Here is a 12,886-nt window from a genome sequence, read left to right as displayed (position 1 = left end):
AACATGGGGGGGGGGGGTCATGAACGTGACATGCTGTTAATGCCATGCCTTCTTCGCAGCCTGCATGCACACATGCAATGCATAACCTTTAAGGTAAACTATTTATTTGTGGGTAGATATGCAATTAGTATATCAGTGAAGGGTTAAATCCACATTAGCCTCATAATATCACAGGAGATAAAATAATGTATAAGGGATGGCACTATAATAACTATTGAGCCAAATTGTGAATCCCTATAGAGACTGATACTATAGGTGCATAAAAAGCCACAGTCTCGCTGCAAGTCTCCATTGGGGCATTGTAGGAATAATGTAGTAATATCGTAAGATTGAGTCCCTGCTGAGATATTACAGAGGTTTAAAAAACAGAATAGCACAGAGGTTAAGGTCAAAGTGTATCCCTGCAGGATTATTATAGTAGTACAGAATATGTTCCCTGTAACATCGCACTTTGACACACTGAGAGGCCCCTGGGGGTTTGACTGATTTTCACTGTGTTTTCTCCTTGTCCACATTCTGACCGGCTTGTTGTCCTTCTGCAGGGTCAGAGAAGGCGCCTCAGCAGCCAGCAAGTTCTGGACTATAGCTGCGAGGTGGAGGGGATGGAGGAGGGGGACGCAGAGAGGGAAGGGCCCATGGCGGTCAGAGAGGGGCAGAGTGGTCACGCCCTCCCTCCGAACGCCAGCAGCAACACCACCACTACCACCACCACCACCAACCTCCTGGCTTCTGTCAAAGAGCAGGTAGGAGCCAGGAGATGCTGCAGTCACACCCTTGATGTATGTTATATGTGCTTTATTTTTTCCACTTCTTGGTCATTTGCTCACTTTTGATCTTTCCTGCTAATTGCGTTCACACTGACACCTTCCTACTTTCTTATGGAGCTCTTCTCTTCTTTGGATGAGTGATCTTCTTCTACATCTACTTCAGGATGTAACCCGTGTGCCCTGGTCGCATTGGACTCAAATTGTCTGGGGACCTCATTGCACACAATCACTCGTCTAATTTAAGAAGTTGTCAAGAAGTAAAAATGTGTTAAGAAATATAAAGCCCTGCAATAATAAGCTGTAGACTTTAAATATTCTAACATGAAATGATATTTGTTATTTATAAGTTTTGTCTCTTGCATCTCTTTGTGGTCATTTTGTGTCTCCTTGTGGTAATTTTACTTCTTTTTGTGGTAATTTTGTGTCTCTTTGTGGTCGTTTTGCATCTCTTTGTGGCTCTTTGTGGTCAATTTGTTTCTCCTTGTGGTAATTTAATTCTTTTTGTGGTCATTTTGTGTCTCTTTGTGGTCATTTTGCATGTCTTTGTGGTCGTTTTGTGTATCTTTGTGGTAATTTAATTCTTTTTGTGGTCATTTTGCATGTCTTTGTGGTCGTTTTGTGTCTCTTTGTTGGTTGTTTTACGTGTCTTTGTGGTCGTTTTGTGTCTTTGTGGTCGTTTTGTGTCTCTTTGTGGTAATTTTACGTCTGTGGTCATTTTGTGTCTCTTTGTGGTTGTTTTGCACCTCTTTGTGGTCATTTTTTGTCTGTGGTCATTTTGCGTCTCTGTCATCGTTTTGTGTCTCTTTGTGGTTGTTTTGTGTCTCTTTGTGGTCATTTTGTCTCTTTATAGTTGTTTCGTGTCTGTGATCATTTTGCGCCTCTGTCATCATTTTGTGTCTCTTTGTGGTGGTTTTGTGTCTCTTTGTGGTTGTTTTGTGTCTTTGTGGTTGTTTTGAGTCTCTTTGTGGTCGTTTTGAGTCTCTGTGTGGTAAATTTGCGTGTCCGTTATTATTTTGCTTCTCTGTCATCATTTTGAGTCTCTTTATGGTCGTTTTGCGTCTCTTTGTGATAATTTGTGTCGCTTTTCTGTCAGTTTTGTGACTCTGGGCCGTACTCACTAGGCCTCTTTAGTAATTCATCCATGATACTAACAAGCCAACTACGTATCACCTTCTGACTTTGGTAAGGGGGAGTATCAGGGTGCTCATGAGATATATAAGGTGTATGATTCACCCAAATTTACTGACCAAATCCAGAGGATAATCTCCTGAAATGTAATCGGCCTCCATGCTGAGCACCCAAAATTCTGTTAAAACTCAAATGAATTATTTCCTAGGACCTCCATATAGTTTTATCTCTGATTAAACAATGTGAGATTTCAAATGATGACATTTTGAGCGCTTAATGTTGATGTGAGTTTACAGTCAAAGATACATCAAGATGACATGCGTCTATTGAGACTAATTTAAAGACATCAGATCTGTGTTGTTTGTTAATGACAGAGTAAATCACGCTTACAGCTGCATTGTGAACTCCGTCTATCTCTTTCCCCCGCTATTTTATGCTTCTTTCCATCTCGTCAACATGGGAGTCTGTCTGTGCTGCTGCTCTTAATTATGCCTGGACAGTGGCCATGTTATCAACTTACTCCCTGGGTGTGTGACACTGCTATTTAAAGGCTTATGATGTCCAAGAAAAGAGAATCTTCTCTTACTTTTAATCTGCAACTTTCCTTGGAGCTAACGGACAGAAATGCGAGCCTCAGATTTCTCCTAATACTCAACTGATGTGAACTTATGAAAAAAGCCATTTGGCTTCCCAGATGTTGCGTTGAACTTCATTGAACACAGCAGGAGCGCCTTTGTTGAGCGGCTCATTTCCCACATGAGAATCCATGGCTGAAGCATCATTTTCCTGCACATGCATTGCATTGTTGGATATATTGTTTATTTCTGCCTTCATGATAAGAACATTCAAAGTTGCAAAAAAAGCATTTGTGCTCTAATCCATAGTTAGTGTTCATACAGAAGCTTAATTCAGAATCATCATACGTCAGTAATTAATAGGAATGGATACTGAATCAGTTTAAGGTCAATGTGTTTGAATCAACAATCATTACTGTTTAGAACTCCTTGCATCTAGTTCGCAGAACAGAAAAACTCTACAGACTAAGTTTGATTGTGGTGTTGACGTTTGATTTGCACAACTTTCATAAAACATGTCTGAAAGGAGTCCTCACACAGTCCTCACCAGGAAAACAGCAGCATTGGTCTTTTAGTTACATACAAATACTTATGTTTATGTTTTCCTGGGAGGCAAAGGAGGCAGTTGCGTTGTTATTGAGCTACTAAACGTGTTACTGGGAGTTGTTGTGGGAAGAGATGATGTGAAATGTGATCCAATAAGGCTGGTTTGAGTAATTGATCCATGTCCAGAAGGGTTAGGTCGAGGGCACCTGGACACTTTACCTCTCATCCAACAGGCTTCTTTAGCTCTGATTGACTGGTAGTGAGTGCCGGTCATTTATCCTCTGTATGATGGTTTACACCTTGAGAGTCGATGAAGTCCCATTTGGGTCAGCTGGCTGTCATGTCAGAGTCATTTGAATGAAAGTGTAAATGGGTGTTAAAGCAGTTTAAATTTTTGTGAGGAAGGAACGTTTGGAGGATGAACAGAAAAAAGTACGCCTCCACATGGGTGTCTTACACCATTTACACCAGGGTCTGCATGCGGATAATAAACAATCATATGTTGTGTTTGTTTACACCTAGTGTTTTGAATTCGTTCCTCATTCCTTATTGAGATCAAATCTCTGTCCTCAAGAGTAAAACCTGCACAAGTAATTTGAGGTGACAGCAAATCATGTAATTTTGTGAGTTGCTCAGTTAGGGTACTGTCTAGAACAAATTCTTAATTATTTTTTCCCTCTTGTAATTTCAGCAAATGTAATCCATGAAGTTATTCCTTTCTTTGTATAAAAAAGATGTCAGTTTGTTGCAGTACGGCGTGTAAGCTACTCTGTGACTAGATAAATTACAAGTGTTGCTAATAGCAGATCAGTTATATCATTCATTTCCCACCCGAACTGCTTAGATTTTTCACACTGTACTGTTGAATACCTTATCTTTTTGCACTGAATAAACTCATTATTAGTCTTCTCACTTGCTATACTTTATGCTAGCTAAGAACAAATATCTGTAGGCTATAATGTTGTGTCGTGCATGGATGCTAGCATGGTATAAGCTACGGATTGTGTTTACACGTACCAAAGATCCGAACACAAAGCAAGCCAGACTAAATGTGGTCAGGCATATCCGATCACATTCCGATCATGATGCATTTAAATCTTTCATTAACATGCGTTTTTCCTTTCTTTGGATAAGGTGTCCGGATATAGATTGCATTTTAATACCACGTGTAATTGGGGTGTTCTTAATGGTTAAGTTGCCTATGTGACCCCTCTTTCATGATTGATCCCATGATTCCTGTCAGTCACTATTGTCAGCTATCAAATAAAGGCAAAAATACACCCCCCAAAAATTATGCAATCACATTAAAAAGTAGTTTTTCAAAAATGTGTGCAAGAGAGTATTTGATATGCATTTAGGGGTGGAAATTAACTTTTTGGCTCATCTGCCAATGGCACTGGTAGATGAAAAAATCCACCGGCCAAACATATTTTTCACCAGCCAAAATAATACCTTGCCTTTTTATGTCACGTAAACATTTGTTTCAGTACTTTTAATTTAGATAATAAGATATTCTGTCAAATACAAACTTAAAGAAGACACCAGATTTAAATTTGAAGCAAAATTAATTTATTGCTATTAAATGTACTTGAGACACAACATAAATTGTTGAATTGTTGAATGAACCATTTTTGAGACATTCACATGGGTTGTTTTGAGAGACGATGACGATGACCTGAAGACTTGTGGGAAGAGGTGAGTCCAGCAGCCATCATGTCGCCGCTCCAGAGAAAAGAGCAGCTTTCCTGATTTCTCTAGGGGCTGCATGTTGTTAACAGGACGACAAGAGATGGGTGTTAAACATCTAACAAAGTACAAAAAACACTTTACAACACACAGCATGTCTATCATTCTAACTTGGACAGGCTGTGACCAGAATATATAATCAGATGGCTCTACCTTACTCTGTGTTGAAATGAAGGCAACAGCGCTGCTGAAGCGTCAAATCTACCGCCTGCAGTTCCTCCACAGAAATGTCAAATTAGACGTGCTAAATGAAGCACATCAGTTATTGCATTCCATTGTGTTCGGGGCCCGATGTTTTTCCACTTTTCTCTCATTTAGCCCATTAAAGGTAGGAGAGTGATAGGCATGAGCAGGGAAATGTGGGATATGTGGCAACTTGGAAACTTAAAACCTACGCGGTGGCAGTGCACTGTTTAATTCTGTCACTTCTTGAGCAAACATTGTGAGATTGATTAGATGTTGAGACAGCAGCTTGTAGCAAAGGTACTCAAAAATGAAATCAAGACTGAAACATGTCCCTGATATCAGACCTGAACAGTTTACAGCACTGTCACAGAATGTTCATTCCAAAGTTGTATTTTACAAGAGTTTAGTGCTTGTTTGCGTTGACGTTGAAACTGACCTCCAACACATCAGCATACTTCAGCAGCTTTGGCCAGCAATGATTGTTTCCTTTAAGTACAATAACTTCTCAGTCACTTACCTTAGATGTATCTTTGTTGTCACATTAAATAAGCTGTAAATTAAAGTAATTGTTTAACACTTTGGGATCTGTGCTTATTTGATACTTGTGGAGAGTCAGTATATCTGTTGTTCATCATAAGGCTACAGCCAACAGCCATTTAGCTTAGCTTAGCACAAAGATGTTTGCTAGTATTTAAAGGATGCTACAGTAGGCAAGTAGAGGAGATTTCAGGAAGTTTCTGCTCCTAAATAGTCTGGCACACAACTCCCTGTAAAATGCCAAATTTACAATTTGTTTTTTGTTAAATAAACGAAATACAACGTGTTAACTAGTGAGCTTTAGAGGGGCTGTGTGGCAGATTTTGTCACCTTTGGACAGCAACAGGCTAGCTGTTTCTCCATGTTTCTAGTCTTTATGCTAGGGTCCCTCAGTATGAATGTGATGCATGGTGTTGCTGAAAAAGAATATGAATGCTCAGCAAAACAGCTCCCAAGATAGCAGGGGTTTCCACAAAGCAACAACAACTGGGCCACGTCAGTGCTCAACATGCTAGGATTGATGTTAGCGATTAAGTGGAGAAACATCGCTCATCATCAAAGTAAATTTACCGAAACAGATGATTGAAGGAGCTGTGTGGCCGATTTTCCTGCAAGAGGTTCGCTTCATATGAGCTGCAGGGTCACAATCTGAATCTGAGGGTTAAACCAGCTCTGTCAATCCAGTTATGTCACTCCCTGGCGCTGCCCTGCCCCTGATGATATCTGAGGCTCAAAACAGTTTCTGGTTGACATCTGCCTGGATTTGAATGCGTGCTTACTGTCATATTTTTGGTTAGAGAGATATTATGATGGCCTCTTGTTGCAGCCTGCCTTGTTGACTCGGGATCACAGATGCCCAAGGTTGCGTGTCACGTTAGCAGTCTGCAGCAAAGTCACTGTGGAAGCTGATTTCTGTTGATCCATATGGTGGAAATCAAGGAAGAAAATCCACGTGTAGGGGGAAAGAGCAAGAGAAATGGAAAAACAAAAGCGGGAATCATGACATTCATGTCTATTGGGGCTTTTGTGGGTGTATTAACTGGTATCTCTGCTTTACCTGTGATGATTTCTCTTTGCATTATTGTTTTAAACGTCAATGCAAAATACTGCCGCTGGAAGGAAGTAGAAGACATAAACGATTGTTGTGGCTGAAAAGTTTCCTGCTGTACAAGACATGCCTCATTACATCATCTGCAATATGTTGGACAGATATTTGTGAGAGTAAGTGAAATGCTTCTCTGAGCAGCAAAATGGGCCTGAAAATATTAAGCTGTCTTTGTAACAAAGTCTTTAATTGTGAATTCTCCCTTCAAGATGTTGGGTTTTTGCAAGAACTAGCAGAACTAGGCCAAACATTTCATGGATATCACAGATGCAGTCTGGATAAACCAAACTGCTGGGCTATGATTAGATACAGCAAATAGGAATAAGACACAGAGGTCTGTGGTTGGTGTCACTCGATAAGAGAGAGAAAAACACTCTGTGACGGCGCAAAATAAGCCATGGCGAATCGTCCGGTAGCCCCCAGCTGGTACGAGACATCGCCTAGCACGGGTTTGCATCGGCCTGGCAGGGCTGGGCGTGTTTCCAGACATCACAAGGTGACTGGCACAGGGCACGACGTGGTTCTGTTTGTCCCTCAAGGCGTGCCATAACGTGCCAAGGCTGAAACAAGAATGGGCTGTGTGTTCTTGTCCTGTCTCTGTGCTGCTCTGAAGTGATGCAAGAAGACGTGGGAGCAACGAGGCGGTGTCAGCAGTGACGCTGTGTCAGTATGCGGCACGTTTTAACACCATGTTTGAATGGCATACTGTCAGTGACACTTCATACTGTAGGTGTTGTCCTGTCTGCAGCCTATTTTTCACCATGTTGTATTTTACTCTCGTTCAGATCATCTCTTGCAACATTGTATTATTTTCCTGTTTATTTTTCTTTTTTATAAACTCATCAAGGGTTTTGTCTCACTTGTACTAATCACACATTTTTATCTTCCTATATGTGATTGTATTTCATTGTTCTTTTTTCCATATACCTTTACTTTTATCACCTTGAAAAATGCAGTAATTGATTGGATTGAACCAAATTTAAAAGTGCTTTTATCAAGAGACTTAAACAGATAAAAAAAATCTAAGGATCTTTTGGAGTTTTTAAAGGATTATGATTTGAAGGGCTTTCACTCGACTGTACAGATAGATAGATAAATACATACATACATACATAGATTAATGTATTAATTAACACATTAATATTTTCTGTCTTTGTACCATTTATATACAGTATACTGTATGTAGACAGATATACGGACACAGAAAATCTCAGCTAAATTTATTCCTACTTTCCTACAAATTACAGACGTTAGTCAAAGTTGATATATTATTATAGAATTAATATTTTATTGAAAAATAGGACAAGAAAACTCAAAGAACACATTGTTTTTAGAGCCTGTGTTTTCCCCTTGTATACCCTGAAGATTATCGAATTATCCAATTTTGACCTAACATGAAAGAGTAGACGATGAGCCCAGACAGAAGTCAAGTAAACTGTAAATTTTAAACACCACTGCTAATTATGAATTGGAAATCTGTTCGTTCAGGGATTTATAACTCTGTTTTGTCCCTACAGACATTGCACCACTGTACACAATCATTTAAAAATGTATTGAACATTTTTATTTTTATTTCATTGGTCTTTGTCAGTTGTACTTTTTTGAAGAAGATTTCTGAAGAATATTCTTTAGGTCCCAGTGGATGCTGGTCACAAAGATTTCATTTCCTTCTTTGGTGAAGTGGACTCCATCCATATCTCAGGAGGGGATGTTCAATAACTTCACCGTCAAAGTTACCAACAGCCTTTCTCATGCATGTGATGATGGCCTTCCTGTCCTTATTGATCTTCCCTGGCCTTCCATTTCTCCACACTTGCATTGATGCAGGAATATTCATTCATGATTGAAGGAAACTCTGGCTGGAGTTCCATCAATTCGTTCTTCATGACGGATGCAAGTACCTTAGCAGACATCAGTCCCAGATCTTCTGAGATTTGACCTGGATCACAGTGTAAGGTACCTCCTGAGAGGTGATTGGTAGTTCTGGGTCTTTCTCCTCTGCATGTGTGGTCATCCTCCTCCTCTTCCTTTCTGGGTAAGGGATATCTGGCATTCCTTTGCTGCCCTTTGAAATTTCACCGAAGGGCCTTTTTACAGGAGATCTACCTCTACAAATCTTCCTCTTCTTCCTTACTTAGAGGTGCTGCCTGGGCTTCTGTTGCGTTTCTTTAAAGTTATAGCATTGGCCCTCTTTCTTTTTTCAATAGGCTTGATGTGGGCCTTGCAAGATATATCCTCCTCAGACAGTGACAGTAGGTTTTGTGTGCTTTGAGCTCCACAAGAGAATCTGCGGGATACTTGGTTTTCTGAGAGAGGCTGCTGGGTGGCCTCAGCCTCACCCTGATCTGAGCTCAGACTTTGAGAACAACAAAAGTCCTTTAGATGACTCATTGTAATAAAAGGATGCTGCAACACCTGGCTGGGTGTTATTCTTTGAGTTAGATCCAGCTGCAGCATCTGCTTGACCAGCACCACAAAGTTTTCCAGATCAGCCTTATATGCCATGGTGTTTGATTCTGACACACAACTGTCAGGCTCCTGCTGGATTTTCCTCAGATCATTCCAGGGAGCTGAACATGCAGTCAATCCATGGAATGCGTGTATACTCATGTGGTGTCATAAGTTTCCACAGATTTGGCCAAGTCTTCCGGTAGAACTGACTCGTTTTGAGTCCAGCGCTGAGGAAGTACCCTGGCAGCAGAGTTTGTGTTATACTCCAAATCATCTCATACTCACAGCTTCCAGGGTAAAGCACAAAGCCCAGGAACAGCTCGGCAGCAATGCAGCCCAGGGACCACATGTCTATGGCCTCGTTAAAGGGGAGACCCAGAATGGTCTCTGGAGCTCTGTACCACCTGGGCTGAATATATGAGCCCTGCTTTGCTTTTGAGGCATCGCAGGCGGAGCCAAAGTCCATTAGTTTGACCTTGGTCCACCAGCATATATTATCAGGTTTGAGATCTTTATGAGTGATCTCTAATCCTTTCAGAACTTGCAGAGCTGTAGCCACCTGATGTAAAATAGGCCGGATCTCTTTCAGCAGAAAGGACGAAGTCTGTCTCATATTCACAAATTCCTTGACACTCATATCCAGCAGTTCAAATCACAAAGTTGAATCTGTCAGGATCGAAAGCCCTCAGCTTTTGCAGGATGCCATCCTCTTCTTCTGCCTGAGACACTGACGTTATCGTCATAGCCACAGTCTCATTGGTGGCTTACTTGGCGACTTTCGCAAAGGCGCCTTTTCCAATTAAGTCCTGAACTATGTAATCTGAAGACGCAGAGGAGAGCTGGCTTCCTCTGACGACTTGGAGGTCCTTGTCAGCCATATTATAAATGGAAACGTGTTGCTTGTAACTCATTGCTTAGGTCAGTGATTTTCTGATGGAAGATGTTTAGAAGTTCTAAATACTGCTTCCGGAATATGAAGTGTTGGCTGTCGTCATGGTGATCACCCACTACTCGCTATTTTTCTCGCCATTTTGTAGTTCTGTTCGAATGTATGGTGATAATTATTATACCCTATATAGTCCACTCAATGTATCCCAGAATGCATTTTGAAAGTAGCGTACAACGATGGTCACTAAGCAAGCCATATTGTGCTGATAGAAAAAACTGATTGTCCGATGGCAATGATGTAATTAACGGCACCGAAATAACGATCGGAGTAGTGTCCAAAAGTGTTGTTTTAATAATGCGAGTGAGCTCATTATATAGTGCTCTACATTCAACTCCCTACATAGGTAGTAAGGAGTAGTGAATTGGGGATTTCGGACACAGCCGTTGTTTTTTGTTTATTAGGGTGAGACACGGCAGGCAAAAACATTGTTTTATCACGGTCAATTTTAAGATTTTGGGCTACTTTTCTTCCTTAACATGTCTTCTTTCAGACTAGTGGGGAAAAAAGTCAGAAATATACATTTAGTAGTTAATTCTACTAAAGTTTGTCTCTGTGCGTCTGTAGATTTCTCGCATCATATCATCCCTGGTACCTTTGGAAAGCTCTCTCTTCTGCACAATGCTGTCTCATCAAAATATGGTAATTTCCTTTGAACAAGGAACCAATTGTGAAATTACAGAGGCGTGTGTTTCACGCCTCATTGGCTAGTGTCGATTTCTGACAATGTGATTGGTTTAGATGCGTCACGTCCTGATTTAGCTTTCTGCAGGTGGCTCTTTATGCCTGTATTTATGACATTATTTTTTGAATAAAAAGAGATATCCAAAATCCCCTCTGTAAAAACATTTGAGTATAATGTGTCCACAAAATAAAACAATAATTTGGAACTTGACTTTATCCAGTGTTCAGATTTCAGTTCTTGAAATATATGCAAATTAGCGCATATTTCATTAGATTCTACCTCATTTCCATATTTAAACATAATATTTCAGAAAACCTGTAATACAAAAAATAATGTCTCAATATAAGTAATCAACTAGGAAAGTTTCATGGTGAGATCTATTAGATTTTTAGTAGATTTTTTCTCTGTTCACCTGCAGTGTCTCGACTTAAATGACCAGTTTGTCATCACAGCAACTTGTGGTGTGTGAACTCCCAGTATTTGCCAAGGCGATATCTTTGGTACCAATTCAATTTTATTTTTATAGCGCCAAATCACAACAGTTATCTCAGAGCGCTTTTCATAAAAGAGCAGGTCTAGACAATACTCTGTGATGATATTTACAGAAACTCAACAGTTCCCACCAAGTGCAAGCACTAGGCGACATAGGCAAGGAAAAAATCCATGCCAATCCATCCAAAAAGAACCATGGCTCAGGATGGGCGGCATTCTGCCTCGACCGGTTGGGGGTGAGAGAGACAGAGGGAGAGAGAGAGAGAGAGGGCAAGTGAGGAACAGAGAGAAAGAGAGAGAGGGGAGGTAGGCAGCCTACACAATGTACACACAGAGGTACAGACAGTAAAGGTGATGTTGCTGTAGCCTGTTGGTACACATATTTACAGTAGTGTTAATAAAAATAATCGTAATGTTAATGCCACGTGGAGAATAAACGGCCAGAGTTTGAAATTAAAGGGACATGCAGTTACGGAGATTTTGCACAGGCGGGCGTCCCACATAAGTGCTCCAAGGTTGGTATCAATCGGCCATTGCAAACCGAAGATATGACATCGCTTCCTGTTACTAGCGTTTTGCGTAAACAATTGTTAGCTTATGACTGGAAAATTTTTTTACGTATCAATCTGGGGAGCACAAGCCTATACGAGGTTGGTCCAGAGATGGTCTGTGCCAAGTTTGGTGTCGATCAGACTTGCGGCTTCGGAGGAATTAATCAAAATAGGTTTTTCAGTTTTCGCGATGTAGCAAAAAAAAAGTCTAGGCGAAAATGGGCGTGGCCTATACCAGGAGATTCAGCTCCATCCCCCGCACGCGTGGATATAAGGTTTTTGATATCCGACTTCGTATGCAGGACTTACAGCAATTTGAAAAACCCAAATTTTGGCCCTTGCTTGTAGCGTCCCCTACAGGTAGAAGTGTGCGAATTTTTTCGCATGCCGTCGTCTCATGGGCCTGAACCTACCCTGTGAGTTTCATGTATGTAGCACTTACCATCTAAGCCGCAGTATCGGAATTAGGCCAAAACGCACGGAGGAATAATAATGATTAAAGCTGCAAGCAGCGTTGGGCGGGCCCTCGCACTTGTAGCGCGTCCGCGTGTGAGCCGGCCGAGTTCCATATTCTGGAGCTCTGCCGGTGCGGCTGTGAATTTCCTACGCGGTTCCGACGCCGCATGAAGGTGTTATATGTCACTTCCAGTGTCCCCTATGTGGAGCTACATAGCACTTGCCGCTATGAATATAAATCGGTATTGGTGTGTAGATGTCTGCGGGGTGGGAGAGTTATCAAGCACGTAAAGTTTGTTTCAGATGTGAGCATGTACACTGAACAATAATGTACCCAAACAATAAAATAAATTCCTTTTATATTTCCCTGCCTTGTTGTTTATGTGTACATACAGAGGAAGAATGTGAGAACAGCACACATTTCATCGTTACTGTGTGTTAGAGCATGGGAGAACAGTGGATACTTTTAATACAGCCCACACCCCCAATACTGTGTAACTATAAGTAGAGAACAGAAGAAAAAGATGTTCTTTCTTTACAACTGTCTGCATAGCTTATTCATATTGTGTAATGAATGAAAATAAATAGGCCTACTAGGCTCCTCTCTACTTTGACATTTAAGATTAGCTTGTTTGATCCACCTTCATACACATGTGACATCACTGTACAACTTGAGAAAGGTGAGTTGTTTTCTGCTCCAGCCTGCCTAAAAGAA

At 40.9% G+C, this 12,886-nt stretch overlaps 1 protein-coding gene across 2 annotated transcripts in view; it reads left to right on the top strand.

Moving 5' to 3' along the window:
- Nucleotides 1-12,886, top strand: part of LOC123977760 (plakophilin-4-like) — a 58,419-nt gene that overhangs the window by 496 nt on the left and 45,037 nt on the right. For both annotated transcript variants that reach the window (XM_046060725.1, XM_046060716.1), the window contains exon 2: nucleotides 543-743. In XM_046060725.1, coding sequence (XP_045916681.1) covers nucleotides 603-743 — 141 coding nt within the window. In that variant the 5' untranslated portion in view covers nucleotides 543-602. The remainder of the gene's footprint in view (nucleotides 1-542; nucleotides 744-12,886) is intronic.

This window comes from Micropterus dolomieu, linkage group LG01 (genome assembly GCF_021292245.1).
Source record: "Micropterus dolomieu isolate WLL.071019.BEF.003 ecotype Adirondacks linkage group LG01, ASM2129224v1, whole genome shotgun sequence".
Taxonomy (NCBI): domain Eukaryota; kingdom Metazoa; phylum Chordata; class Actinopteri; order Centrarchiformes; family Centrarchidae; genus Micropterus; species Micropterus dolomieu.
This window is presented reverse-complemented; position numbering and strand designations above follow the sequence as displayed.